The 26,956-nt window shown below is 36.8% G+C and overlaps 1 protein-coding gene across 2 annotated transcripts; it reads right to left on the bottom strand.

The window, feature by feature from the left end:
* Positions 1–219: 219 nt before the first annotated feature.
* Positions 220–26,237, bottom strand: ptprja (protein tyrosine phosphatase receptor type Ja). Of its 2 annotated transcripts, XM_056269896.1 has the most exons (31): positions 26,033–26,237; positions 17,484–17,505; positions 16,785–16,982; positions 16,482–16,568; positions 15,593–15,841; positions 14,256–14,507; positions 13,857–14,132; positions 13,463–13,723; positions 12,639–12,890; positions 12,202–12,459; positions 11,418–11,681; positions 9,254–9,520; positions 8,890–9,153; positions 8,511–8,771; positions 8,139–8,405; positions 7,325–7,579; positions 6,788–7,060; positions 6,566–6,709; positions 5,283–5,496; positions 4,940–5,052; positions 4,344–4,425; positions 3,598–3,645; positions 3,471–3,479; positions 3,158–3,245; positions 2,787–2,877; positions 2,265–2,338; positions 2,059–2,193; positions 1,714–1,830; positions 1,293–1,453; positions 1,038–1,173; positions 220–653 (listed from the first exon to the last, which is right to left on the bottom strand). In XM_056269896.1, exons 1-31 carry the CDS (start codon positions 26,084–26,086, stop codon positions 498–500), a joined length of 5,328 nt encoding a protein of 1,775 aa, XP_056125871.1. In that variant the 5' UTR covers positions 26,087–26,237; the 3' UTR covers positions 220–497. The 2 variants fall into 2 exon arrangements, with proteins under 2 accessions (XP_056125871.1, XP_056125872.1); XM_056269897.1 differs by lacking the exons at positions 15,593–15,841; positions 16,482–16,568.
* Positions 26,238–26,956: the final 719 nt, after the last annotated feature.

Below are 26,956 nucleotides of genomic sequence, written 5' to 3'. Positions count from 1 at the left end.
ACTATTTACCAGCCTACTGGCTAATACCAAGCTTAGCTGCTATGTTAAACCACAGAAGAAGGGTTTTGGAAACCCATCCTGTCTTCACTACTGCTGCAGTGAAGTAGAAATACACTATTACTGTCTAATGATGAAGTCCTATGTGACGTGTACATTCTATATTTCTATTCATGCTCATCTTCTTTTCACCTGTAGTCTGAGGAAATGCCATTTTTATGATGCCATATTACAGAATTGAACTTTATTCTATGAAAACTCTCACAAAACATCCCTGCAGCTACATTTCTGTATTTAATAAAAACATTTATATATATATATATATATATATATATATATATATATATATATATATATATATATTTCTGAGTATTTATATACCTTTATAAACAAACTTTTTAATAAATAGATTTGTTTTTTCCTCTTTAAATAAAACAATTTAAAAATGAAAGAAAAACATTTCATTTACAGCAGTGCAGCGAACTGTTCAAGGTAGACGGTCAAGCCTTATGGTAGCCATTTTTGTTTTTTTTCAAGGGCTCAAAGTTCTCATAAATAGAGAGTGCAGCTGTGTTTTGGTAGATCAAATCTACATTGTTTCCAGTCCGAGACTTGATGATGTCCATGGAGCACTGGTTAAGAAACACATATTGATCCTGCAAAAGTAGAGAATGGAAAGGCCTGCACTGTTAGAGAATAAGATCCTGATTATGGCTTACAAAACAGTTATTGAAATTTCATATTTGATGATTATTTGTTAAAGATATATCCACACTATTTTTCAACGCAGAGGTAAGCTATTTTCTGTGTAATAATCAATTAAAATAATATGATAACAAGTTACAGTTTGCAATATCAAGCAGCATAACGGACAGTTTACAGTGTACAGCTATAATAACTGGAACCAGATGAGACCGGAAGTCTCAACACAGTTAAGTTACAATGGCCGCACCCACGCTCTTGCGTTAAGAATAAGGTGGATAAAAGAACATACTGTACAAACAGTGCAGTGAGATGAAAAAATGTGTTAATGAATGTACCTCTGTTTGTACCATGAGTGGTCTGTGCATGCGTAAATCGTGGATGATCCCATACACATCCACTACACCATCCCGCTCGATCTGAAAGATTAACCGATCAATGGCGATGAAGGTTCCCGTCCGGCCCACACCGGCACTGCATTACGAAAACAAAAGGTTACCAGAAAATGACTTTTTCTTTGCGGGAGTATAATAATAAAACAGTGTTGAGTAGACTTGTTTGTCTATTTGAGAGTTCAGGAACTGTTCAAGTACCTGCAGTGCACAAGTGTGGGTGAATGTCTCGAGTACTGGTCCATGTGTTCTCGGACCAGGTGTCTGAAGTTGATGAGAAGCTCAGTGGTCTCAGGAACTCCATGGTCTGGCCATGCTGTGAAATGGAAGTGACGAACTGATCGAGACTCTGCTGTTTTCACCTGTTATGACGAGAATAATTTATCCCAAAACATCAACACAGTACTTTACAGTACATGAGGCATAATGTTACAATTAAGACATAACACTAAGATATTACAAACATGATACCAATTAAGATAATTGTGACTTTATAGGAATAAAAAAATCAAATAAAACAACAGTGACAAAAATGTGTTTGTGTAACACATGGGTCTGTGTAACAAGTGTCATTTAGTGTTACAGTAGCCTGGGTCTATCTGTAATAATAATATAGACTTACATTTTTCACTTCAAAGTCACGTAAAGTCCAGTCCTCCAATGGAATCTCAGAAGTAGTCATCACTGTCAGATTGTTAAAATGTTTTATATCTGCTGGCCAGTATTCCTCACATTTTACCTGAGAGGGACAGAACATTGTGGCAACATCTATTTAAGCTCATTAAGTTCAATACTTCAATTAGAAAAAAGAATCTGAAAGAGGATATGAACACTGAATATGTAGTGGTCAAGTGATTTAGGCTTTTAAAGATGATGCATGTATGATGAAGACATGTATCCTAATCTGACAATAAAGGCTCTGGCAAGTGAGATCACAGATAAAGTGAAGGATGAATGTATACTGTACCCGTCCCTGCTCGTTGCATTTGGTGAGCATGACAATAGTGTGCACATTTTTCTCCCAAATCAGCCTCCAAAAGTCATTGACAGTGCAGGGCAGTGGCCCTTGGGCTGCGATAAACTCCTTCTTTGATGTGTAACCCTGGAAATATCACACAGTTAGTATGAAAAATGTGTAAATAGATAATGATTTTTTTTTGTAGTTTTTCCTACCGGCATGTAGCTGGCATTGATGTAGTCATCAAATGAGTTGCCAAGCACAGAGAGCTTGACACGAGATGAATCATCTGTAGAGAAGACATGAACCATTATAAATATGTACAGAACAGACTAGATGTGGAGGGAACTTGGTCTTGTGTTACTTCATGAAATGAAATGAGGCATTTATATAGCACTTTACTATGTACTACTATACACCCAAAGCGCTTTACAATCATGTCAGGGGTCTCTCCTCGACATCCACAGAACAACTGTGCCAGTGCGCTCACAACACACCAGCTATAGGTGGAGAGAGAGAGAGAGAGAGAGCCAATTGAAAGCATGGGTATTATTATTAGGAGGCCATGATTGATAAAGGCCAATGGAGGGAATTTGACCAGGACACCGGAGTTACACCCCTACTCTTTACGAAAAGTGCATGGGATTTTTAATGACCACAGAGAGTCAGGACCTCGGTTTAACGTCTCATCCGAAGGACAGGTAAAGGTAAACACTCGTGAGTGGAGAAGTTCTTACATGGAAGCACATTGTTATAACGATTCTTGGCTTTGTTTTCAGGGGCCAGAGCAACAGTCTTCAGCTGATTGATCCCAACCGGCCTTAGATCCTACAACCACACACACACACACACATTTATTTAAATCATACATTTATTTTCTGTATCATTTGATTTTGCTACATTCACATAAATAATGAAACATCCGTCATAAAGCATTTGTTAAAGCAATGAAGAGGAACAAAACATGGTCAAAGCAAACCAATCAGATATTGCTACCAAAAATAAATGGAAAATGGAAATCTAGTTGCAATACTTGCAATGCCAATCATTATTTATTATTAAGGTTGATCAGTTGTAAATCTACAAAGAAACCAAAGATATAAATCACCTCAAATTCTTCAGCAAATCCACAGAAGGAATCAGCCCTTTGCCTCCTGTAGTAAGCCTCATAATCCTCCACCTTTATTGGATCACTCCTGTGACACCATTAAATAACATGATAAAATGTGATATAAGACACCATGTGTAAATACAATATATGAACATAAATGTTACAGAAAAAGGGCTTATTTTCAATTGCTATGAGACACAATTTCACATTCTTTCCCCATCTCAAAAATCACAGACGTAGTAAAAATATTCAGTCAAATCATGAATATATGCACAAAAAAGAGAGTGAACAAACATATATGATTACTTACACTTTGTTTCTGTAAGAAAACAAAACAAAAATTAAAGGTTACATTTTTGTGGATTGATATTTATTACTTTTTCTATTGTTTGTTTCCAGTATGTATTGTGTTGTTTTGAGGAGACCAGTATACTGACCTTATAGAGTGGATAGGAACACTAATAGAATCATCTTTTCTTTGGTTCCTGAGATATTGAGAGCATAAATATGATTATCTAGTTGCCACTGTCCATTAATACATAAAACAGACTTGAGGAACACTTTAATCTAGCATTACTGTGTGGGCACATGGTAAAGTAATCTTAAAGGGATAGTTCGTCCAAGAATAAAAATTCTGTCATCATTTACTCACCCTCAATTGTTCCAAACCTGTATGAATTTCTTTCTTCAGCTGAACACACACACAAAAAATATTTTGAAGAATATGGGTAACCAAACAGTGGATGGATCCCATTGACTTCCATAGTATGGGGAAAAAAATACTGTTTAGTTTAGGGCCCATCAGCTTTAAACTAAACTAAAGTTTTGTTGTTGGCATTTTTCAAAATATCTTATTTTGTGTTCAGCAGAATAAAGAAATCCATGCAGGTTTGGGACAACTTGAGGGTGAGTAAATGATGACAGATTTTGTTTTGGGTTTTTATTTTTATTTTATTTATTTTTTTTGGGGGGGGGGGGGGGGGGGGGGGGTCAAGAGTGTTTTAATGGTTTGATTTAGAGTTTGTGTTTGATATGATAGATTTGAAGGATTTAAATCCTTCAAATCTATGAATATCAAACACAAAACCTTCAAATCTATGAATATCAAACACAAACTCTAAATCAAACCATTAAAACACTCCAAACATCAAGAATCATGTATGAGATCTGTAAAATGTCTTACCGTCTACAAACCACAACCCCAATGATGATTACAAGAAAAACAACAGCTACACCGGTTCCTGCAGCTGCTCCTCCAATTACCACTGAACGATGGAGAATGACAAAACAATTCAGTCAAGTCAACAAAAATATAACAGTATGAAATTGATCAAATTTTATATAATTTATATATACACTGGCTCTAGAGTTGCAGATGGAAAAATTGTATGACTATCCAAAATATCACATATTTGTTACACATAAGCCATGTCCACTCATTAGACACAGGGTAAGTAACAAATCGTTCGGGAGCACATTCATTGGCACAGTTCTTGTAACAATGTAAATAAAAAAATAAAATAAATAAATAGGAAAAAAATAAGTGTTGTTATTCGTAACAAAGCCAGATTTTTAAAAGCTAAAAATATGCGACCACAAAAGTCTGGGAACCCCAGCTGTAATCTCATCTAAATGTTTGTCCTTAATGGAAATCTGTTTGTTATACTGTACACACATCAATAATTTTCATGTGACATTAGGAGGGATGTGTTACTGTGAAAATGCAGGTGCAATGAAGTAAGTGCTTTAAATATTGACAGAAAGTCTCCCAGTAGTTACCTGGGTTCTCTGGCAGAGTGATGGGACTAAACTCAGATATGGAGTAGTATGAATTAGACACATCCACTAAACGGTTATTTAACTCCAGATGTGTGAAAGTGATGACAGCAACACTGCAAGAAAGCCAAACACATGACAACATAATGCAGAAGACATAACAACGCTCTGTGATTCATCACAGTAGTCCAGAAGATGGAGGCATCATCAGGAAGCATTAAGAACAAAGTGCAGTAGTTCAGTTCAGTTTAGTTTAGTGATGGAAATAACCGTAACACTGTTCTAATGAGTTTTAATCTATGCAGCACTGAAGTTAATGCAAAGTATGGGAAGTGTATTGATTTACTTGTAACTGCCTTTGGCATTTAGTTCTCCATTTTTGTAACTATTCCACATAGTTTCATCTCCAATGATGATTGTTTGGTCCTGCACACTTCTAGACCCTGTTGTTGTTGTTGTTGTTTTGATAACAGCCAGGAATGTGTTGCACCGCTTTGCTTTCCAGTCCTCATAGGTGTTCAACAGGCATTGATCCAACTTCTTAGTCTTGACCCAGCAGTCTGCAGGAGGCAAAACTCATATTTAGTGCACAATGATTACAATCCAACTCTTCTTTTTTTAATATACTTTTATATTATTATTATATATTATACATCTAAAAAGAATAGTAATAGTGAGTGTAGAGTATTAAAATGGAAAATTTAGATAAAATCGAGCACAGCGTCAGTTCAGACAGGCCACGTAGGCATAGACTGCGACCATTACTAACTGTCTTAATCATCTGAATATTGCTCAAGCCGATGGTTCCATAGGGGGGTTAATGCTAAAGCTACGTATATCATTAATTATGGAGCAAGAACCCCCATAAAGAACCATAACGCCAAAGATAAATTGTGTTTAATAAACTCAAGTAAACTTGCCAAAGTGGTCTCGTCTGAAATACATTCTAATAAAATGATATGCGCTATCATTCAAAAGTCTTTTTTTTAAAGAAATTGATACTTAAGGATGCATTAAATTGATCAAAAGTGACAGTAAATACATTTAGTAATGTTGTAATGTTTCATAATGTTACAAAAGATCAATTTCAAATACATGCTGTTCTTTTTAACTTTCTATTCATCAAAGAATCCTAAAAAAAAAGAATCATGATTTACACAAACATATTAAGCAGCATTTTCAGCATTAATAATAATAATAATAAGAAATGTTTCTTGAGAGGCAAATCAGCATATTAGAATGATTTCTGAAGGATCATTTGACACTGAAGACTGGAGTAATGATGCTGAAAATTCAGCTTTGACATCAGGAATAAATTACATTTTAAAATGTATTAAAATAGAAAACAATTATTATTATTATTCACAACATTACTGTTTAAACTCTAGTTTGATCAAATAAATGCATTCTTGGTGAGCATAAGAGACTTCTTTCAAAAACATTTAAAAAATCTTGCCGACCCCAAACTTTTGAATGGTAGCGTAAATTAGTTGGTTTTTTTTACTACCCAATTATTAAAGACACTAATAAAGTGGTATTTTACTGAGTTAAATGCTACAATAAGCCATCAATGGATTTTAGAGAATTACAAAAGAAGACACATAAAAGTCTCAGGTTTATTAGACATACCATCTGTGCCGGAGGAGACAAGCACACCATAAAAGAACACAGAACCATTCGTGTCATTAAAGATGTCTTGATGAAGAATCAAAGTAAACTTGTTATATTGTAGCTCAGATACACTCACTGCTGTCACTTTAGGTACAACAGGTCCTACAAACACAGAAAAATAAGAAATATGTGATATGCACTCATAAAAACTAAATACGAAACAGATATAACTCTCCTTACTTGTGAAGCCGGTCATACAGGAGATCTCCTTCACTGTGCTATTCTTCCCACAGCCGAGTGTCCAGAGCTTGGCACTGTACCGTTTGTTGTACTTGAGTCCAGTGAAGTTGTAGTTTAGATTGGTGGTTAGATTGTTCTCGAACTCTTCAGAAACGTTAACCAGCTTGATTTCAAAGCCCAGGTTTTCACCGGGAGGACGGCTCCATGAGAGGGTGAGCATTGGTAAGGTTAAATTAGGACCCGTACAGGTCACATTGCCCACTGGTGCTGCATCTGTACACAGCAAAACACACCAAAGACAATGCTACTTTATTTATTTTTAATTAAGACATTCAGAACAACGTTTAATGAACTTCACCAGATTAAAGAGTTTAAAAATTACTTAAAATAAGTAATCAAGAAAGTGGACATGTTTGTGCAAGCTCGAAAACTACACAAACAGCACAAGACAACTCAATGCTGAATGCTGCAAATTTCATAGTCTTAAGTTCCTGACAGTATAGACAGAATATAACAGTTTATAGTGTTTGTACTAACCTGTGCATGCTTGCAGCCACACAGCTTCTCCCTCTGTGTTGTCAGAAGTGATGCTCTGGACACTGATGTTATAGCGTGTTGAAGGCATCAGACTGTCTATAGTCATGCTGTTTGATCTGGTTGTGTTGTAACTCTCTACCTTGTTACTATACACTCTCACTACATAATTTGGGACCCCTTTCAATCTTGCCCAAACTACAGAGATGGCATTTGTTTTTGTGGAATTAACTTGTAGGTTTTGAACAGGATTAGGCTCTGAAAACAGATGCAGAGAGTAGGATGAGGACTTAAGAGGAGATCTCAATGCACATATTCATGATAGTTTTATGTAAATGGAACCTCTGTCTAAAAGGCACAGTTCACCCAAAATTTGAACTATGTCAATATTTACTCACCCTCACATTGTTTCAAGCCACACTGTCTTTCTTATGTGAAAAATAGAATGTGACTTTATGTTTTTTAAAAATACATTTTAATATGTAATGTATTGCTGTGATGGCCAGTCTTCAGTGACACATGATCCTTTAGAAATCATTCTAATATGCTGATTTGTTGCTCAATAAACATTTATTACTTTCACAAATGTTGAAAACAGTTGTGCTGCTTTTCAAAAGAAGAGCATTTATTTGAAATATAAATCTTTAAGTCTTTAAATGTCACTTTTGTTCATTTAATGTGTCCTAATGTGAATGTGAATGTTGTTGAATTAATTTCTTTAATTTATTGATCCCCAAATTTTGTGTGTATCTTGGAATGATATTTAAATGTAACAATTTTTAAAATAATTTTCCATACCACTAAGTGCTGAACTTACTGGTGGTTACATTGTAGCTGACAGATTCACTGCTGAAATTCATTGGCCCTACAGTAGCCACAGAAACAGTATAGGATGTTCCAGATCGCAAGCCATCCAAAAGGAAAGTGTTATTAGGAGTGAGATAATGGCTGTTGTTATAGCTGGACCAGTAGGTCAGGTTGTAGGTGAAGCTGCCAGCTGTCATATCCTGAGCTTCAGCCCATTGAAACAACAAAGAATGATTGCTCTTTAAAAAATCCTTAATCTCTCCCGGTCTGTTTGGATCTGCAACATACACAATCATAATCTATAAACACTGCACTCCAATATGCTTATTTATAAAGGTCTGCCACATGAATTCCTGACTATGGTTTGGGGTTGAATACTCACAAGTTGCCATTGCTACTGGAAGCGATGTTTCCTGGAAGGCTGCATTGACAGTCGTGAGTGTGACTATGAATACAGTTGCTGCTTTTAGTTGAGTGAAGGTGTGATTGTGTTTAGTGCTATTGAGAACTGTAGAGCTGCTCCATCCATTACTGCTGATGTTCAGAATGTACTGGTCCAGGCCACCTACAGGATGATCCCACGTCACCAAGACTGAGTGATTAGAGCCTTCATTATATAGTTTGGGAATCACTGTAGCGGGCTCTGTGGAGAGAAAGAGAGAGAATGAGGAAGTAAAGAGCAATAATTACCAAGATTGTCTGGATCAAAGGGTGTATTTGTGTTTGATTCTCCTTGTTGGAGTGTGTGTGGGAGTACATACTCGTGAGGACAGAGATGTTCACTGGTTCTCCCAGAATGCCGCAGGCCAAACTATATAGACTGAACTGACACATGGTGCCAGGCTGCAAGTCTTGAACTGTGATATTTTCAGAGGAAGTAGACAAGTTCCTACTGTTTTCTGTGCAGTTGGACACTAATACTTGGTAGGAAAACCCATTGCGGTACTCCTGAGGATGGGACCAGTTCAGCCTCACGGCAGAAACATTCAGGACCTTGTGGCTCACATTGGGAACCGGAAACGGCTCTGGAAAGCAAATAACAACTGACTGTAGCGCAGATGTGATAGCATGATATGTGGCAAGAATGTACTCAGTATTGTGTTGTCATGCAGTGTAGTTACTTACTACTGCAGGCTGTTATAAACTGGGGAACAGACTTGGTGCCACCTGCCGTCTGAGTGATAATGCTGATGTTGTATTGACTAGCCGACTGCAGTGACAGTAGCTGCACTGTGGTGTTACTCACAGTCTTCTGGTCAAATGTGCCATTGGGGTGTGTGAAGGTGAGCAGGTAGGAGTAACCGGATTGCTGAACATCATGCTGCTTCCAGCTCAGAGTTATACTGGTCTCAGTGTATCCATTCACTCTCAAATCACTTACAGAAGTTGGATCTAAAAAAACACACACTTATCTTTCAGCAAAGTACGGCTCAAAAATGGGCTGTACAGGGCCAAGGGTCCTATTCTAACCATCAATGAAGTATACAATGACCACATATACTGTATATACACAGGGCTTGGCATTGACACATGCCAATCCGCCAAATGCAGGTGAATTTCAGCAGTGGCGTGTAATGAAGTCACTCCTACTAGCCACTTTGGCGAGTTGAATTTTATAATATCTGAATGAAACGCTTCCAATACTCATTTTCCTGCAGAGTAGCATGATACCAGCTGCGCTTTCTCGTGCTCATCTTTACAACAGCGAGTTGACACACAAACCCGCTTACCCTCATGCACTCGTTTCATTTGCTACTGATGAATATCGTTGGTGTTACAGGGCTTGAATTTCGGCGTGGGATTGCACGTATTGCGCATAATTTTACTCATTCCCGCAGATCTTGTGCTCACACTCAAATTGCGTGCACATAAAGCTGCCTCTCAGTACTAAATCGAGGGCTTTTTTGCTGCTTATTACGCTTAAACAGTCAAATACACACAAAACAACGTCAAAATGCCATTCTTGGTGAGTATTTACATAAACACTGTCAGTTATGGTTTAAGTGAACATAAACAGTTAAGAAAGAAAACAAGTAACACTATAACGAATCTGTGCGTCAGGTCTTAAATTGACAGCAAACTAATATATATATATATAATACAATACAATATAATATAATATAATATAATATAATATAATATAATATAATATAATATAATATAATATAATATAAGGCCGCGTGTCCACCAAAGCGTTTTTAGACAGCTGAAAACGCTAGGCACTCTGCTGAAAACGCCTAGCTGTGGGCGCTTGAGAGCGTTTTGGCAGCACAGCGGGGTTTTTTTTCAGTTGAGACGCTTTGCTATGATACGGAGTATCAGCAGAAGTGTTAGCCTACTAGTATCTCATTTCACAGATAGTTTGTTTTTTGTGTTGTTCCTATATAAAAATGTCGATACAATGTAAAGTATTTGCTCTGGTTCTCGTTTTAAATTATTTTGTTCCGTTATTATGCTTGTTGTCATTTGTTGATGTTGAACAAGCAGAATGTGATGGTCGGTGTGGTATTTGTCCCGCCCCTCCTCCACTGTCTTGGACGTCTGGGTAAAAAGTGACAGTGATGAGAGCTGCGTTTTACCCAAAGTTGAACATTCCTCAACCGGTAAAAAATGCCGAATGCTCTTTGTGAAAAAGACGCTCAGCGCCTCGTTATGCTAAAAACGTGGCGCTCCCATTGAAAAAATACGCCAGCCACGTGAAAAAAAACACTTTGGTGGACACCAAAGCCTTTTTTTTGGCCTAAGCCTCTATTTGACAGTTTAATTTTCAAAAAAGAAACAAATAATTACTGCATTGTAATTTTTGGGTGAACTAGATGTTAAACATTATCAAATATATAGAAAAATCACATTAATGCAAAGACAAAAAAACTCATGAATATCTGCATACTGATATTTTTTCCTATTTCAACAATGCAACATTACAAATACTTTTGGATTTATAACCACCAAATTAAATGAACCATGCAGAGACATGTAATGACATCACCAGATTATGTGTCTACAGCAAGCCACATGGATATGAAAAAAGAACGAAAAAAGGCAGGGGAAGGGAACCCTGTATTTATTTATTAATACAAATACGTTTATGTATGATAAAAACAATGTTGAAAGTTTTTCATATTCTTGTGTCTAAATATATATATATATATATATATATCAATACAATATCAAAATATTGTATTGTCGAAATCAAATTTATAGTGAGAAAGAGTTCAAAAGTGTATTCATTTAAACTTGCGTGATATATATGTGTAAACATGAATAACAACAAATGTGCATTGCTTACTTGTATATGCATTGAGATTCTGAGGAGAACTCAAATATCCCAGTGCACCAACAGTCCTCACAGTGATGCTGTACTGGACACCTGCACTGAGTCCTGTCAGAGAGCTGTAGTTTTGGCTGCAGTTCATCGAGTTTGTAATGAGTGTGTTGTTGCTGTACTGCAAGTAGTAGTGTGACACTAAACTCATGTTGAGCGGTCGAGCCCAGCTGATGTACAGAGAGTTTGTGCTCTGCTCTGTCCTTAACTCGCCAGGGGAAGTAGGCACTGAAATGACAACAAAACAGTCACAGATGTGATATACACACAAGCAGAGAGCACCACCTACAGGTCATCATTTCACATTTTCATATCCATGTATGTTATAAAAGTTATGAAATCTGTAACAAAAATATCTAAGGATGACTACCATATCACCTAAACTAAACAAAAGCTGCTGTAAAAGTACATTTGAACTTTAAAACTTTAAACTATTAATAAACAGCACTGTGAAAAAAAGAATTAGGAAACGGGAAATTTATCAAAAAACTGCACAGTGGTGTGAAAACTGTAATACTCTTTCTTTAAAAGGACATACTCAAGTGCTACTTCCAGTGTGATATGCCTGGTTAGAACAGACTAGTCAGCTCTTTGTTTCTGAAAGCAAATGTCTTACTTACTTTTCACACAAAGTGCATGCAAATGCCCATACAATAGTGTGCAGTATGAGTTTAATGCGAGTAGTGCTTTAAGTGCTTGTACATGAGTAATTCACAGTGTTTATTTCAGAATGTGTGAAGGGTCTTACAGGTGGCATTTAACACACTATCGCTGTCCTGCTTTATGGGTCCACTGATGCTTGTCACAATGACCAAGTACTGAGTTCCAGGCAGCAAGTCTGAGAACACCACGGTAGTCTCATTCGTTCGGTTCTCGGTCTTTAAAACAGTTCCGTTTAGCAGGATTTGGACGTTGTAGAGACTCACAATACCAGCAGGCGGTCTCCAATCCACTCTCATACTCTGAGTACTGCCTACTGCAGAAATATTGGACGCTTTCCCAAGAACTGATCACACATATTAAGAGAGGAGGAGAAAGAGGGTTACTAATCAACATCACAGCGGTATAGACAGTGTCCTGTAAAAATGTGGGGAATAAATACATCTTTACATACATCTAGTAGTTTTACTGCGTTGTGGTGTGTAGTATAAGAGACGTGTTTGAGAAATGTGTGAATTGGAATACCTGTGAAGGCAGAGATGGCTACAGGTTCAGAGATCATGCCGTTTACTACAGTTCGCACAGTAAAGGTGTAGTTGTTCCCGGGGATCAGGTCAAAGACATTTATGGTCTCACTGCTATTCTGTATCCATCGTTCCCCATTTACACTCACATTATACAGATATAAAGATTGGTTGTAACTCTGATGAGACCAGGACAGGCGCATCACAGTGGTGCCGACAGGAGAGGCAGTTAAATTAGTCACTGGCAGTGGCTCTGAAAGAGAATGCACACTATTATATTCTGCACTAGACATATTAATGTGTGTGAATTTGAGTAAGCAAAGACTAAAGACCTTAGAAGCCATACTGAATTTAACATGAATGAAAACAATGCTCTGAGGGATAGACTTAAAGCCTTTACAATGACACGCAGTGCACTAAATAAAGGTCTTAGATCACATGGAATTGTCACAACTCACAACCTTTAAACCGGTTTCAGGGAGCTTTTGTCTCCTGAAAGTCTTTTGAAATGGTATTTTGTCAGCTGAACAGCTGACATGTTGTTAAAAAAACAGTACAATCCTTTGAACACACTGTACTTCTATCCCTCACAGTCTCATTTTCATTCCTGTCAAAAAGGATCAAATATGGTGCTAGTCCATTTGGTAGGTATGTGCCAATGTTAACATTAACGCAGCGTTAATGTTAACATTGGCACATACCTACCAAATGGACTATAATGCAAAATGCCCATTAGTTGGCTGAAAACCTCATTAGGACAGACAACATTACACAAGAGTATATTCTTCTACAGTTTAGAGAGCGATGTGTAGTATTTAGACTCACTGGTATTACACTGTATGAACTGTGAGGGTCCAGATATCCTGGCAGCTATTATGAGTGTTCTGATGCTGCAATTATACTGAGTCCCAGGCTGCAACTGAGTAATCTGATAATTGTTGGATGTGGTATTGAGAGTCTGATCGGGTGAAGAGATGCTAATACTATAGGAGAACAGGTTGAAACTCCCATTAGGGGGAAGCCACGTCAGATTGACTGAATTGGTGCTGACAGCGGAAACCACCAGATTTTGCACTGTATCAGGAACTGTGGAAACACAAACACACTTATACAACCATACACCCAGTAAAATATACTGTAAACATAATTGTGGCGTTAATTTTTAGTTTACACGATCAACAGCTTAAGTTAAATGCAGTGTGCTCGTGCTGTGCAGTACCTGTATATGCGATGAGATTTACACAAGTGCTTCTGAGATCTTTTACTCCTATGGTGACAGCAGTGATGTCATACTGACTACCCGATGATAAATTTGTGAGCGTCGTGTTTAAAGAGGTGGTTTGAATCAAAGTCAGGTTGACCCCTGAAGTATTGGATCTATACAACACTTCATAGGACACAGTCAATCCATCCATTGATAAGGGTTTCGACCACAGCAAAGAAATAGATACATTAGTCTGACCGCTCACGCCAAGAGCTTCCGGCGGGTTAGGCTCTGAGAGGAAAATATCACACACACAGACACTATAAATGGACCTGCAGATGTAATAAATGCATTAAGGTTTTGTTTGATGTTCTGGTGACAAGATGGAGAGTGTGTGAAGCTTTTCTGACTCACTAGTGGCAGTCTGCAATATGTTAGAGATGTTCTTCAGGACTCCACTGATGGAGGTGACAGTGAGGTTGTAAACACGTCCTGCCATGAGGTTACCGATTACTGAAGAGTTGGTGAAGATGGTGATGGTCTTCGGCTCAGCACCGGACACATTCACCTCATACGAGTCCACACGACCGAGAGGAGCTGCCCAAACCACGGTCAAACTGCTGTTACTGTAATTCAGCACAGTGATATTCTCAACTTGTGCTGGACCTGAACACGGGTAAACAGACCTTCATTAACATACATAAACTGACCCCAAACCTTTGAACGGTAGTGTAAGAAGAAATGTATATATTTATTCAGGAACAATGCATTAAATTGATCAAAAGTATCAGTTAAGACATTTATAATGTTACAAAAGATTTATTTTTCAAATATTTTTTAAAAACTTTATATTCATCAAGGAATCCTGAAAAAAAAATCATAATGGTTTCCACAAAAATATTAAACAGCACAACTGTTTTCAACATAGATAATAATAATAATAATAATAATAATAATAATAATAATAACTACTATCTCTTGACCACCAAACCAGCATATTAGAATGATTTCTGAAGGACCATGTGACACTGATGAGTTTATTCAAATACAAAAAAAAGAGATTTCAAATAGTAGTAATATTTCACAATATTACCATTTTACTGTATATTTGATCAAATGAATGCAGCCTGGAAGAACATGAGACTTCTTTCAAAAACATTACAACAAGTTTACCCGACCTAAACTTGTGAATGGTAATGTAGAAGTACATTTCACAGCCATTGGCATCCACACATAGCCTGGGAAAACCCAGACAACTTCCGACAAATTTAGATTTGCTCTGTCTGGCAAAGAGCTCATTCAAACCCATTTCCAATCCGTTGAAATCGAGGCACCAATCAGAAACGTTGGGGCGGGCTTTACACGATGACGACAGCGCTGGGATTTTGAAGCAGATTTTGTAGCCTACATTACAAAGATGGATGCCGCCGTCGAACATCACTCGTTCTATTCAGCTATCGCGTCTGTTTTTAGCGATTTAAACGTTTCCTTTTTGTTAAAAACCGAGCAAAGAACAACACTCGGAGCCGCTCTACATACGTCATCTCCTTCATCGCTCTGATTGGTTTTAGGTCCATCCGCAACGTCCGTTGGTGACGCCCCTCTTGAAATGATTTGTCTATGATGCTTTGCAACTGAGAATGGTCTGGTTTTAACCAGGCTAATCCACACACAAACCTTGGATCGATTTACTCCACAATACAATAGAGACACCTTTAAACCCCCTATTCTATTCTGCCTAGAGTACTTACTTGTGTTTTGAGATATCTCAGCAGCATGCCCCGTAGTGCTGTTATCAGAGGCCACAGAGGTGACTTTGAAGGTGTATTTGGTGCCGGGTGCAAGATGTAAGATTTGCATGGAGGTTTGGTTAGTAGTGAGCAGGTTTAAATCCCAAGCTACTCTATAATACGGGCTAATGCCATTTAGAAGTATCCAACTCAGGTTCACTGAGCTCACTGTGATGGAGTACACAGACACGTTACTAACAGGGTCGGGGCCTGTAAGTGCAAGAGAGCGAATGTGGACTTAGCTGAGTGCAAGAAAGTCAACAAGGACACCCAAAAATGAAAATTCTGTCATTATTTACTCTCATGATAAAACAGATGTTTAGCAGACCATTCACCCTGTTTTTTAACATACAATGAAAATGGTTGTGACCAAAGGCTTTCGAGGTTTAAAAAGAAAAAAAGGTCTCAAATTTAATTTGAGGGATGCATTTAATTTCAGGGATGTCACATGCAAGAACCAATACATTTTGGCATGTTATGTCATCATAACCATCTTCATGCACAATATTTGTAAATGTTTATGCACAAATAAGTCCTCACACAAAGCTATAATACTGTATCATATTAGAAGACTTGGAACACAGAGCCCTGAGTAATATGGTGCTTTTATGTCCTTTCTAGAACTTGACCGACTGGTCATACGAGTCATATAAAGGAAAGTAATTTGAGTTTGGAACAATGTGAAGATGAGAACATGATGACAGAATTTCCTTTAATCATTCATGTTTTACACGTATTAAACAAAGCTGCTGCTATATAAAAATATTAGCTTATATCATACAGCTGTCTAAAAATTTATTTTCATTTTATGTTATTGATGCATTTGCGATTGTGATTGGCTGGGACTTACGCAGAGTAAAAGATCGATTGGTCAATGATAACTGGCCCGTCTCGTTCAGATATATTGTGGTGGAGTTGAGTTGCGTGATGGAGGCATCTGTTATGCAAGTAGAGAAATATTGAGAGTGTGAGTGAATGAAAGAATGAGAAAAGTGCATGAAAGAGTGAAATGGTGAATGTAAACGAGAGTGAAAAAGGCAGAAATATCATTTTCTTAATAATGCTCCTTTCTGAACAACAGTGACCTCATTGCTCAAAACCACTAAAACATTTACACCTTATCAATTGTTATTTAGAAGTAGTAAAGACTTACTGGTGGAGAAGTTTCCACAGCACACATCTGAGCAGTTGATTTTAAAGAAATATGTGTTTCCAGGCTGCAGTCCAGTCACTATGATGCTATTCGGAGTGTTTGTAATATTGGTGTTCTGCACACTGCAAAGGGAGCTGTCTCCTACAAACATAGTGATTTCTGACGTTGTGGGGTTTATCTTGTATAGGCACAGTGAACCTAAACAAAGACACAAAACCAGTGTACAGTCGGTAAATGTCCCACATTATTTGATGTTGCAAAACAGATTGAGTGGTTTAAGCTTAAAACTATTGGTATCATTTATCCAGGCTGTAAAATGGTTATTATTAGAAAAGGACTTTACACAACATTATATCTTGGAAATATTAAACAGAGAGTTGAGAAAATATGTATATCTTATTAATATATCAAGTGTAGCTGGTAAGAAGAGAATTACAAGGCATTGGTATAAGCAGGACATCCCCTTACTTGGTAGTATGGTTATAGAGGATCTATTTCTAAAACACTGGAAGAAATGGATCGAGTACCGTAATGTAAACAATACATCAATGACTGTATGCAAATCTATATTTGCCTCAAAACAGAATACCACCCACCCACACACACACACACACACACACACACACCACCATCACCACTACTGTTAAAGTAAAAAGTAAAAAAAGAAAAGAAAGGGACTTTAGAGATGATTATACTTACAGGCAGAGTAAACATGAGGGATCTGGGGAAGAAAACAACACTGTCACTTATCAGATGTAATACTTTTCTATTTTGCTTGCTTAACAGGCTTAAGAAAGTTTCAACCTACAAAAGCACAACTTTACTGAATAAGTGCATTGTGCAATATCTATTTCAGATATAGATCTATTAGGGGTGTCAAATAACATGATTTTTGATCATGAACGATTAAAATGTCTCCACGATCTGCTTTTGAAGAAATATTGTAGTATCGTGCTAGAGCGCACATTCTATCAGTTGTCCCAGATAGCACAAGTCTATTCGATGTTATATTTACGAGTATAAAGAGTTTTTAAGAGTGTTTGCTCATCTGCAAGACGTCTATAGGACGTTTCCTGTCAGATGTCAAATAGACGTTTAGAAGATGTCTTTAAGATGTAATGATTTAGAATGCATGTTAAACTGACATCTTCTAAACGTCTATTTGACATCTGACAGGAAACGTCCTATAGACATCTTGCAGATGGGCAAACACTCTTAAAAATACGTCTTCCAGATGTAAATATAACATCAAATAGACTTGTGCTATCTGGGGTAGTTCTGGCGCCTCCGTCCCAACCAAGTGTGCCGCACACGTCCTGAAAAGTGAAGCCAAACTTTTCGATCGCCCCTAGCTGTCTGGTCCCAGTATAGGTCATAAACCCCACCCTCTCCATGTAATCTAATGGGACGTGAGGCAAACTAATTCAAATTACACTTCAAATAAATTTTTTCCCCAAAAATTATTTCTGTCATTTTATGTAGTTTTTATCACGCTGGCGAAAGTTCAAATGTTCATTTAAAAAAAAAAAAAAGTTTGGTTTTAGTTAGTTATTTGATGCTATAAAAACGGGAGTGTGACGTCATGATTGACAGCTGAAAAATTGACAGCTTCTCTGAGTGAAGTAGTCATTGAGGCCTCAACCGACTTTTTTCGGGAGGAGATTGGAGCTTTAAATTTAATTTCTGCATTTCCATAAACAAAAGACAAAGATAAAAATCACGTACTGCTCTTCACTGAATAACTTCAGTAGCTTTATTAAGAATCAGTGCATGCTCTACACTACAGTGATGTCTATGTAGTGTTTTATTTTTTACATTTGTTTATTCAATTTTTTACTTGAATACTACGGTTATACACCTACTGTGAAAAAATAAAAAAGTACAGTTTATTTCATTTGTATATTATATTGTATTTGTAATGTGGATTTATGTTCTTATTTTTAATAACAAGATAAAATAATGAAAAAAAGTTATCATCTTCGCCCACCCCTATTTATGGCCTAAATGGTCTGTCACTCTTTTTTTTCTTTTATATTTTGTTACCTTGTAAGGTTTGAATTTAGTTTTGTAGAAAAACATTTGGCCCACAAATTTCCTTACGAAACTAAAATATTATCTTTATTAAGGCCAAATTGGCCTACTTGGAAATAGGCTAAAATACACAATACTTTTGATGAACACTTTTTGGTCACTACATGTTTCCCATACATTAATTTCTTAGTTCACGCAGTGTTGATGGCTTTAGTATTAAACTGTAGAGAATATAAATAATAAAGACTGAGCAGATGTATTCTATTCACAATCTTAGACCGGTAGAGTGTATATAGAAGATGTAGAAGCAGATCATGCCAAGCTCTTTTCCCTTTCTCAGAGCAATGTTTTCATTGGCCCGTTATGAAATTGACACCCACTGCCTGGCTATGATTTCTTGCTTATCTGGGACATCTTTTTTGTCAAATTTGTAAAGGAAATTAATGATCTCTTTTTCTGCCCAGCCACAACTTCCATATTGGTAACAATAATACTGTTCTACTCTTTAAACTCTCTGTGGTTATTTTTATTCCAGCCACTAACAAAAACGTGAAACAATAAGTATGAATAAAAACAATAGTTAAAACACATTTAATCTATAATCGTGAAAACTTTGGACAGCTTATTTGTTTGATCATAATGCACTCATGTGTTTGTTGGCTGAAACTTTTTAACCAGCTGCATGGATAACACACTGATGTGAAGTGCAAATGAGGCTCTAGTCGCATTAAGTATTAACTAATGAATTCCAAGCAACACATTGACAATAATGCATCCCAAAATTTGACTTCAAACACTGCTGAAAGGGTCAGTATTAAGCACCTTATCAAGGCTTTAGTCATGCAGTATTATTGATTTCATGTCCAAGCCATCTACAAGTAACAGATATGGCAAAAAGGAAATTAATTTAGATATGAATTCAGGAACTTATTGTATCAAATTTGTTATTTTTACAGAAGTTCCTAATTCTTAGTATATCTAACAAGCTGTTGGAACTAAATCACCTTACACCTGTAAAACACACCCTGGTGGAAAAAAAATATGCTAAGTATACTTGCAGCCATGCAGACTAATTATCATTATACTTCAACTGTGTTAATGATTATAGTTAACTTGGAAGTGTGCCATTTTGAAACAACTAATTTTGTACTAAGTATATTTTAATTGTAATTAGATTGTAGTAAAGCATAACTTTAAGTGTATTTAGTGTAGGCTACTAAATTGGAACAACTTCAAGTATACTTAAAGGGTTAGTTCGCCCATTTAAGACATGAAGTTGTATGCAATCCTTACCAGCACTATAGTGCATACATACACACTGACCCACTCTGTTGTCACCTCCCTGGTCAGAGTTCTGGCCGCTGGAAGTTTTTCAATGAAGTAGGCCTACTCCCGGTTATTTTCCGGGGTCACAAAACTGTGCGTTTTTACGTGAAAAAATTATTTGCGTTTCAAAGCTTGATTCATTTACCACACAAAAAACACGCCGGTCAAAATTCATACCGCAGTTTTAATCGGCACTATTTTCTATCCATTTCTATCAATCCGCGCTGCTGCCAACGTCAACAGTGCGCACGTTCCGATCAGCTGTTCCATAGTGTTTACACAATCGATTGACAACGACGTAAAAAGTCTTAAATTAACAATGGTGCGAACTTTTTAATTCCCAGGCTGTGACCACAAGGATGTGCCGGGATCAAAGTTCAGATTCCATCGTTTTCCTGTTTCGAATATAACTATGAGACAGCTTTGGCTGATTGCCATCGGCTATACTCTGCGGGAGCTAAAATATCCAGAATAAAGGATTTTCGTGTGTGTAGTGCTCACTTCAGCGAAGACGATTACAACCAAGGAGGAAAAAGAAAAATTAAAGAGTTTTGCCAGTACCACGGGTAAGTTCTATATATATATATATATACACTATATACTAACTTTATGATCCCATGTCTAAACTGTACGGTAAACAAGCTGATGTTTAGACTCCATTATAAAACACGTGAAAAGATGTCTAATATAAAAACAGTATAGCCTATAGGGATATTGGTACAATTTGCTGAGAAAACAATTTGATTGAACACACACACAATTGAGGTTTGGTGTTGCAATCAATAACATTGTCGTTGTGCTAAAATTACTTTCATCATCTGATCCGTCTGACATTGTGCTAAAATTGGTTTCATCATCAGAAGTTTCGCAGTCAGACATGTTGTCAGCGAGTCGCGCTATCAACAGCTGATCGGAACGTGCGCACTGTTGACGTTGACAGCAGCGCGGATTGATAGAAAAGGATAGAAAATAGTGCCGATTAAAACTGCGGTATGAATTTTGACCGGCGTGTTTTTTGTGTGGTAAATGAATCAAGCTTTGAAACGCAAATAATTTTTTCACGTAAAAACGCACAGTTTTGTGACCCCGGAAAATAACCGGGAGTACTTCATTGAAAAACTTCCAGCGGGCAGAACTCTGACCAGGGAGTTGACAACAGAGTGGGTCAGTGTGTATGCATGCACTATAGTGCTGGTAAGGATTTCATACAACTTCATTTCTTAAATGGGCGAACTAACCCTTTAAGTATATGCCTGTGTAGGGACTAATTACATGCTTGATTAGTGATAATAAAGTGTACTTTATTTATGTGACAAGTACATTACTAGTGTCTTTTAAAATAAAGTACAATTATTTTAAAGCGTGTTAAAAGTTATATTGTGAAAATAGGTAAAAGCATGATGCTAATATACTTTTAATATATTTAAAGATAGTACAATTTCTGTTAGTATATTTGCAATGTACTATTGAAAAAGGGAATATATTTCAAATACAATAAAGTATACTTTTTTTCACTAGGGCACGCTTCAATGTACGCAGTTTTAACATTTCCTGGGTTCTCAGAAGTGAAGTTGTCAAAGCTGGGTAAACCTCTATAGTGGTGAATGAAAACTATAACAAATATAATTTCTGCACGCACCATTTGATCCAACAAGATATCAAATTTGCCATCACTCCCTCAGCCATTGTATTAGAAACACTCACACAGCAGCTTTAACACAAAGTATAGTCTTATAAATGTACATTAAATGTCTTAAAAATAAGTCTAATTTCAAATGTCTTGGAAAAAAAAAAAAATATATATATATATGTATATATAAACTTTGCTAGATTTACGATATTAATAACTTCGGAAAGTCACCACAGTCTATGAAAGGGGTCCATACAAGTCAGTTGTATTCAGGGGACACTCATGCTAAGTATCTTTGGAAAGTCATTATAAATTATTGTTAACACTTAAATTTAGACAAATATGCACCAAATAAATATACGTCGTATATGTTTACCTAGTACCTGCAGCTTATAGCTAATGAAAAGGACTGAAACTTTGGAAATGGCCTTTTAGTTCCATTTGGAAATCTTACTCGCACACTCATTTTCTATGGACGCTTCTTCTTATCTGCAGCCCTACAGATCGGCCCTTCCACAGCCCGCAGGAAAGAGGCCTTAACCAGAATGCCACTTCAATTCCCCTAACTCTAGAATAAAAGGCACTGGTCCCTCCAGATATTATCAATATGAAACCAAACTAGAAAATTAGAAAAACTTATACAAACAAACATACACAGACCAAAAACATACACATTCTTTATGATATATGCTGCAGCTACTACTACCACCAAAGCACTAAAAGTATATTAATATTTATTGACGTCAAATACATGCTAGACAACCGATAATCACATTGTGTGGCCCCATTAGTCCTGTTTCAGTCAGACTCAACATTAAATGTTTTTAAAAAAGAATTATTTCATTAGTACAACTTTTAAAAGTGCATGTAAACAGACTTAAGGAACTAATTCTGGTTAGGTCAAATTAGATTTAATTGTCCTAAATAATACACATGCAAGTGTATTTTCAAAAGTGCTAACAATGTAAATGCTGCATAGGGAAGTTAAGTACCGAAAGCAGGCTGTAAGACATTCAGTCTTTGTGGTTCAACATGCTTCAGTCTTTGTGGTTCAACTTGCTTCATCAAATTTCCTTGAGTCAAACTAAAGTTGTTCACTGTCCAATATGTAGGCATCACTTTTAAAAACGAAAGCCTCAAACTTCCTCATTTCAGATTTAGACAAGATTGGTTTCTGTGATACACCCTGCTGTGTTAGATGACTGTCCCCATCTAAAGAGGGTCAGAGATCTCAAAATACACACTACACAGAGAGCTCATCATCATATCTGTCTGCAGAAACACTGTAGGGGTGTTATTAGAGTCGCCTTTAAAAAGAGGATAGCATTACTGTAATACAGTAAAATGGTCACATGTACTACTAGGGTATATGCACAAAGAACATTGTTTACTGTATGAAATGTTTGTGCTTATGTTCCACACTATATTTGAATCATTATAGACTGTATTGATTTCTAATTTTAGGCTACAAAGTACATGCAAATTCAGGTGGCAGACACCATATTTGCATGTTACTGTTACTTCTCCATTTGGTCAATGATAAACCTACAATCTTTCCCAAGCCACGATGAAAGACTACCTCACATAACACTCCTCTGAGTGGGTGTTTCAAATGTCTGCGTGTATGTGTGTGTGTGCACGCCTGAGAGAGAGAGAGAGAGAGAGAGAGAGAGAGAGAGAGAGAGAGAGAGAGAGAGAGAGAGAGAGAGAGAGAGAGAGAGAGAGAGAGAGAGAGAGAGAAGCATGTATGTTTGAACTTTTGTATAAATGTATAAAAAGTAAAAACCTTTTACTACAGATTTAGTAAAATAGAGTTTTCTCTAACAGTGTTTTGGAAATGAAGGCAGAGGCATGTCATGTAGACAGTCAGCGACATGACAGGAAATGAGAATAAGATATAGAGAGACAGACAACTTATGACCAGTAATTTACAAGAATAATTTACAAGTTACATAGAATAATCATGGCTTTAATTGCATGTTAGCATAAATGTTACATTATTGTTGTTCAATTTTATGACGCCTGACATTTTAAGTTGTGCGTATTTCAACTAGCCATGCCATACAATAAACCATTGAATACTGTGAATGAACAGACCAGAATTTACATTGAACACACAACTGTGATCTATTCCACCCCAGGATAGGCCAGAATCCTTCTACAAGAGGGCATTATTAACTGGACACAAGCATACACAAAGCCTAGCTTTATCTGACAGACGACTCAATTTCCAAACTTAGGGAAATGTACTGAATTTCCAAATTTTAGAAATGAAGAACATTTTCAAGTAAATTGCACAATTGTGCCCAGCGCTTCTGTTTTATTTACTTTTTCAGTTCAATCACTGTTCAGTGTTAGGCAAAGCAACTCAAAAATGTAACTAGTTAAGCTAAGAAATTTACCAAAAAATGTAACAAGTTACAGATCAAGAGTAGCTATAGAAGAGAAACATTAAAATAAAACATTCTGAACTATAAACAATAATAATAATAAATATAATAAAAATATATATATACATAATTTTTTTTTTTTTTAATTAAACTGTAAACATTGTTCCAAACGTGTGTAACTGTGGCATTCACAGGACACTATACAACTTGAAATTTCACAAAAAAGATCTGTGGCGGTGCCATAGTCCAGCGATGGTGTCAGATGGTTATACCAAATTATGTGAGAACATTTCATTTAATTAAAGTATAATTGAATATAGCAAATTATCCCTGCCTTCAGCCTGATGCTGGAAGATACTCTAGTATTGACGATGGATAGATGAATACAGCAATTTAAGTCTACTTTTATTTATAATTTTTAATCCATGGCATGCATGTAACTCAGAACAATATGCATGTCAAGTTATCCACCCATACAGCCAAAATGACCTACTCCTGCTGTAAAAGAATTCTTCTTCAAATAGCAACACCACCCATTATACCGGTTATCGCAATAGATGGCTGCAGTGATTAGAAATGAGAGGGGGATCGGTGGGGGATGTACACCGTTTTCTTTTCCCTGTTCCGCAGCTCCATGTCACAGTTTCCCCTTTTCTCTTCTACTGCCCACAGCAGTTTATTCTTCCTAATTGGGCTGGGCATTATTTTCATGAGACATTTATGCAAAACACTGTACTTTCCTGATGGTGTTAATTGCTGCACATCAAGGATTAAAGGAACTTGGCACGCACATTTGCGCAAGAGGATAGAACAGAGGTTTCCTCTATATCAGGCCGTGGAATCATCATTTGGTTTCTTGTAAAATCAGTGCAGGCAATTCCTTAAAATCACAGGCCTTATCTAAGTTTGGACCAAACTGTCCATGACGTTTCCACCCAAGTTACACCAGTAGCTCATAAGATTATTGGTATCAATTTACCAAGGCACTGCCACTGTTTCAGAAGCAACAGGTATAAAACGACAATACAAAATGATTTTGAAACAACAGAAGTGAACTTCATATGTAAAAGGCAATACCATATCACACCATCGCAGAGAGGGTCAGAATCCTGTATCTGGGTGAGGTTGATTATAAGAGAAACAATTTAATCCATAAAGCACTGTCAAGAGAAAAACTATCCCAGAAATGACTGCTGTCAGTTTGCCAGCCTCTGTCACACCAACGCATACTGAGATGAGATGAACATAAGAATTTGCATAGATAATTGTTGCACTTCTGGTTAAACAAAACACCATGGAAAATCTTCACAGATATTTAATATCACGATTAAGCATTAAAAAACTACTGAAGCAAGCCATCTTACAACGGTCATTTTAATTTAACAGATAGATGGAAATATGATCAGCTTAATCACTATTCACAACTGTGCGATGTGCACTAATGTGTAGCTGTGGTCAACAGTTTTGGGGAAGAGTTTGTAAGTAGGAACAGAACTTATTAACAACTTTCCATGAACCAACTTTTGAATCAGCTCAAAACAAAATGTGTCAATTTGCATAAATGTGCATTGAATTCAACTGAATTGAACATTATTCTTTTTGTTATCTCATAAAACGCAGTTTAACACACGTCAGATCGTTTCATTATATTTCAAAGTAGGCTACAACAAAACGTAAATCGAAGTTCCAAAACAACGTTAAACAGTTAAAAACTCTTGAGATAACTTCAGACGAAGTTCACTCACACAGGATGTCATACAAGCATGATACTTTAATAGAGACACGAAACCAGTAGATACTCTGAAGTATCAGATTTGAAAAGAGAGACGAACGCGGATCTAAAACATCAACACAAACACTTGTACACTTACCGAGACGAGCACAGCAAACAAGACACTGGCCTGAAGTAAATAATGCTGACCCATAGTGGCAAAAAAAAAAAATGTTTATGTCATTTCATAATTGGGTTAATTTCTCAGTCTTTGTTATCTATAAAACTGTCTCTATCTATTGTGTGCGATGAAAAGGCGAGATGCGGCTCATTCCTGGTCCAGGTGCTCTTAAACTTGTCTCATCTCGACTCTTTCTCTTCTCTGGGTGATATGGGCGGGGCGAAATGATTAGACACGCCCATCGATGTCTTTTAGTCTTTATCCAGCACAGACATCAACATTTATAACAGCACCAGCGGACGTTCACCCTTTACACAATCATTTTGCAGGCGTCAGTTTAGACAGCAAGGCTGAGCCTTCTCAAAAATGCATTCAAAGGGAACGACGAAGATGATAGTTAACCGTTGCTTTAATCAATTTACGCTTTAGCACAGGCAAGTTTTAATTTACATTTCTGCATTTGGCAGACACTCTTATCCAAAGCAACTGCGTGCATTCATTTTATCAGTAAAACGACCCACGACCTTGGTGAAAAGAAACTTTAAAACGAAGCCAAAATATTGATGAAGTGCAAATGAATAAGGATCTCAAAACAAGTGAGACTGAACGACAAGACCATAAAGTTGCTATAAAGGAGGGAGGATGGAAATAGATTAGATGGAAAGGGGCTCTCTATTCATAAATGCAAATAGTCATGGTAAGCATTGGCATGGTTTTGTCCACTGATTTGTTCCGTTGATTTATTGACAAGTTTTGTGTTGGTGATCAGAGAGATTATAATGTGTCATCAAGACTTGTTAGATATCAGAGTGTAAACATTTGTGTAGGTGAGAATAATTACAGTAAATATAAAAATCAAACCAGCTCCAAATTGTTGTTGTCTCCATCAATATTAAAGACAGG

The sequence above is a fragment of the Rhinichthys klamathensis genome, unplaced genomic scaffold (genome assembly GCF_029890125.1).
Source record: "Rhinichthys klamathensis goyatoka isolate OS25496 unplaced genomic scaffold, OSU_Roscu_1.1 h1tg000292l_1, whole genome shotgun sequence".
NCBI classification, from domain to species: Eukaryota; Metazoa; Chordata; class Actinopteri; order Cypriniformes; family Leuciscidae; genus Rhinichthys; species Rhinichthys klamathensis.
Note: the sequence above shows the minus strand (reverse complement) of the source record. Positions and strands in the feature narration are given on the sequence as shown.

Bases quoted from the DNA above. Each gene is read 5' to 3' on its own strand.
- ptprja (XM_056269896.1), bottom strand. From the start codon at position 26,086: ATGGGTCAGCATTATTTACTTCAGGCCAGTGTCTTGTTTGCTGTGCTC. The intron at 14,508-15,592 runs GTAAGTACTCTA...ACCCGTGTTCAG, and splicing joins TGAGATATCTCAAAACACAA to GTCCAGCACAAGTTGAGAAT. The intron at 2,339-2,786 runs GTAAGAACTTCT...TCTTCTCTACAG, and splicing joins TTATAACAATGTGCTTCCAT to ATGATTCATCTCGTGTCAAG.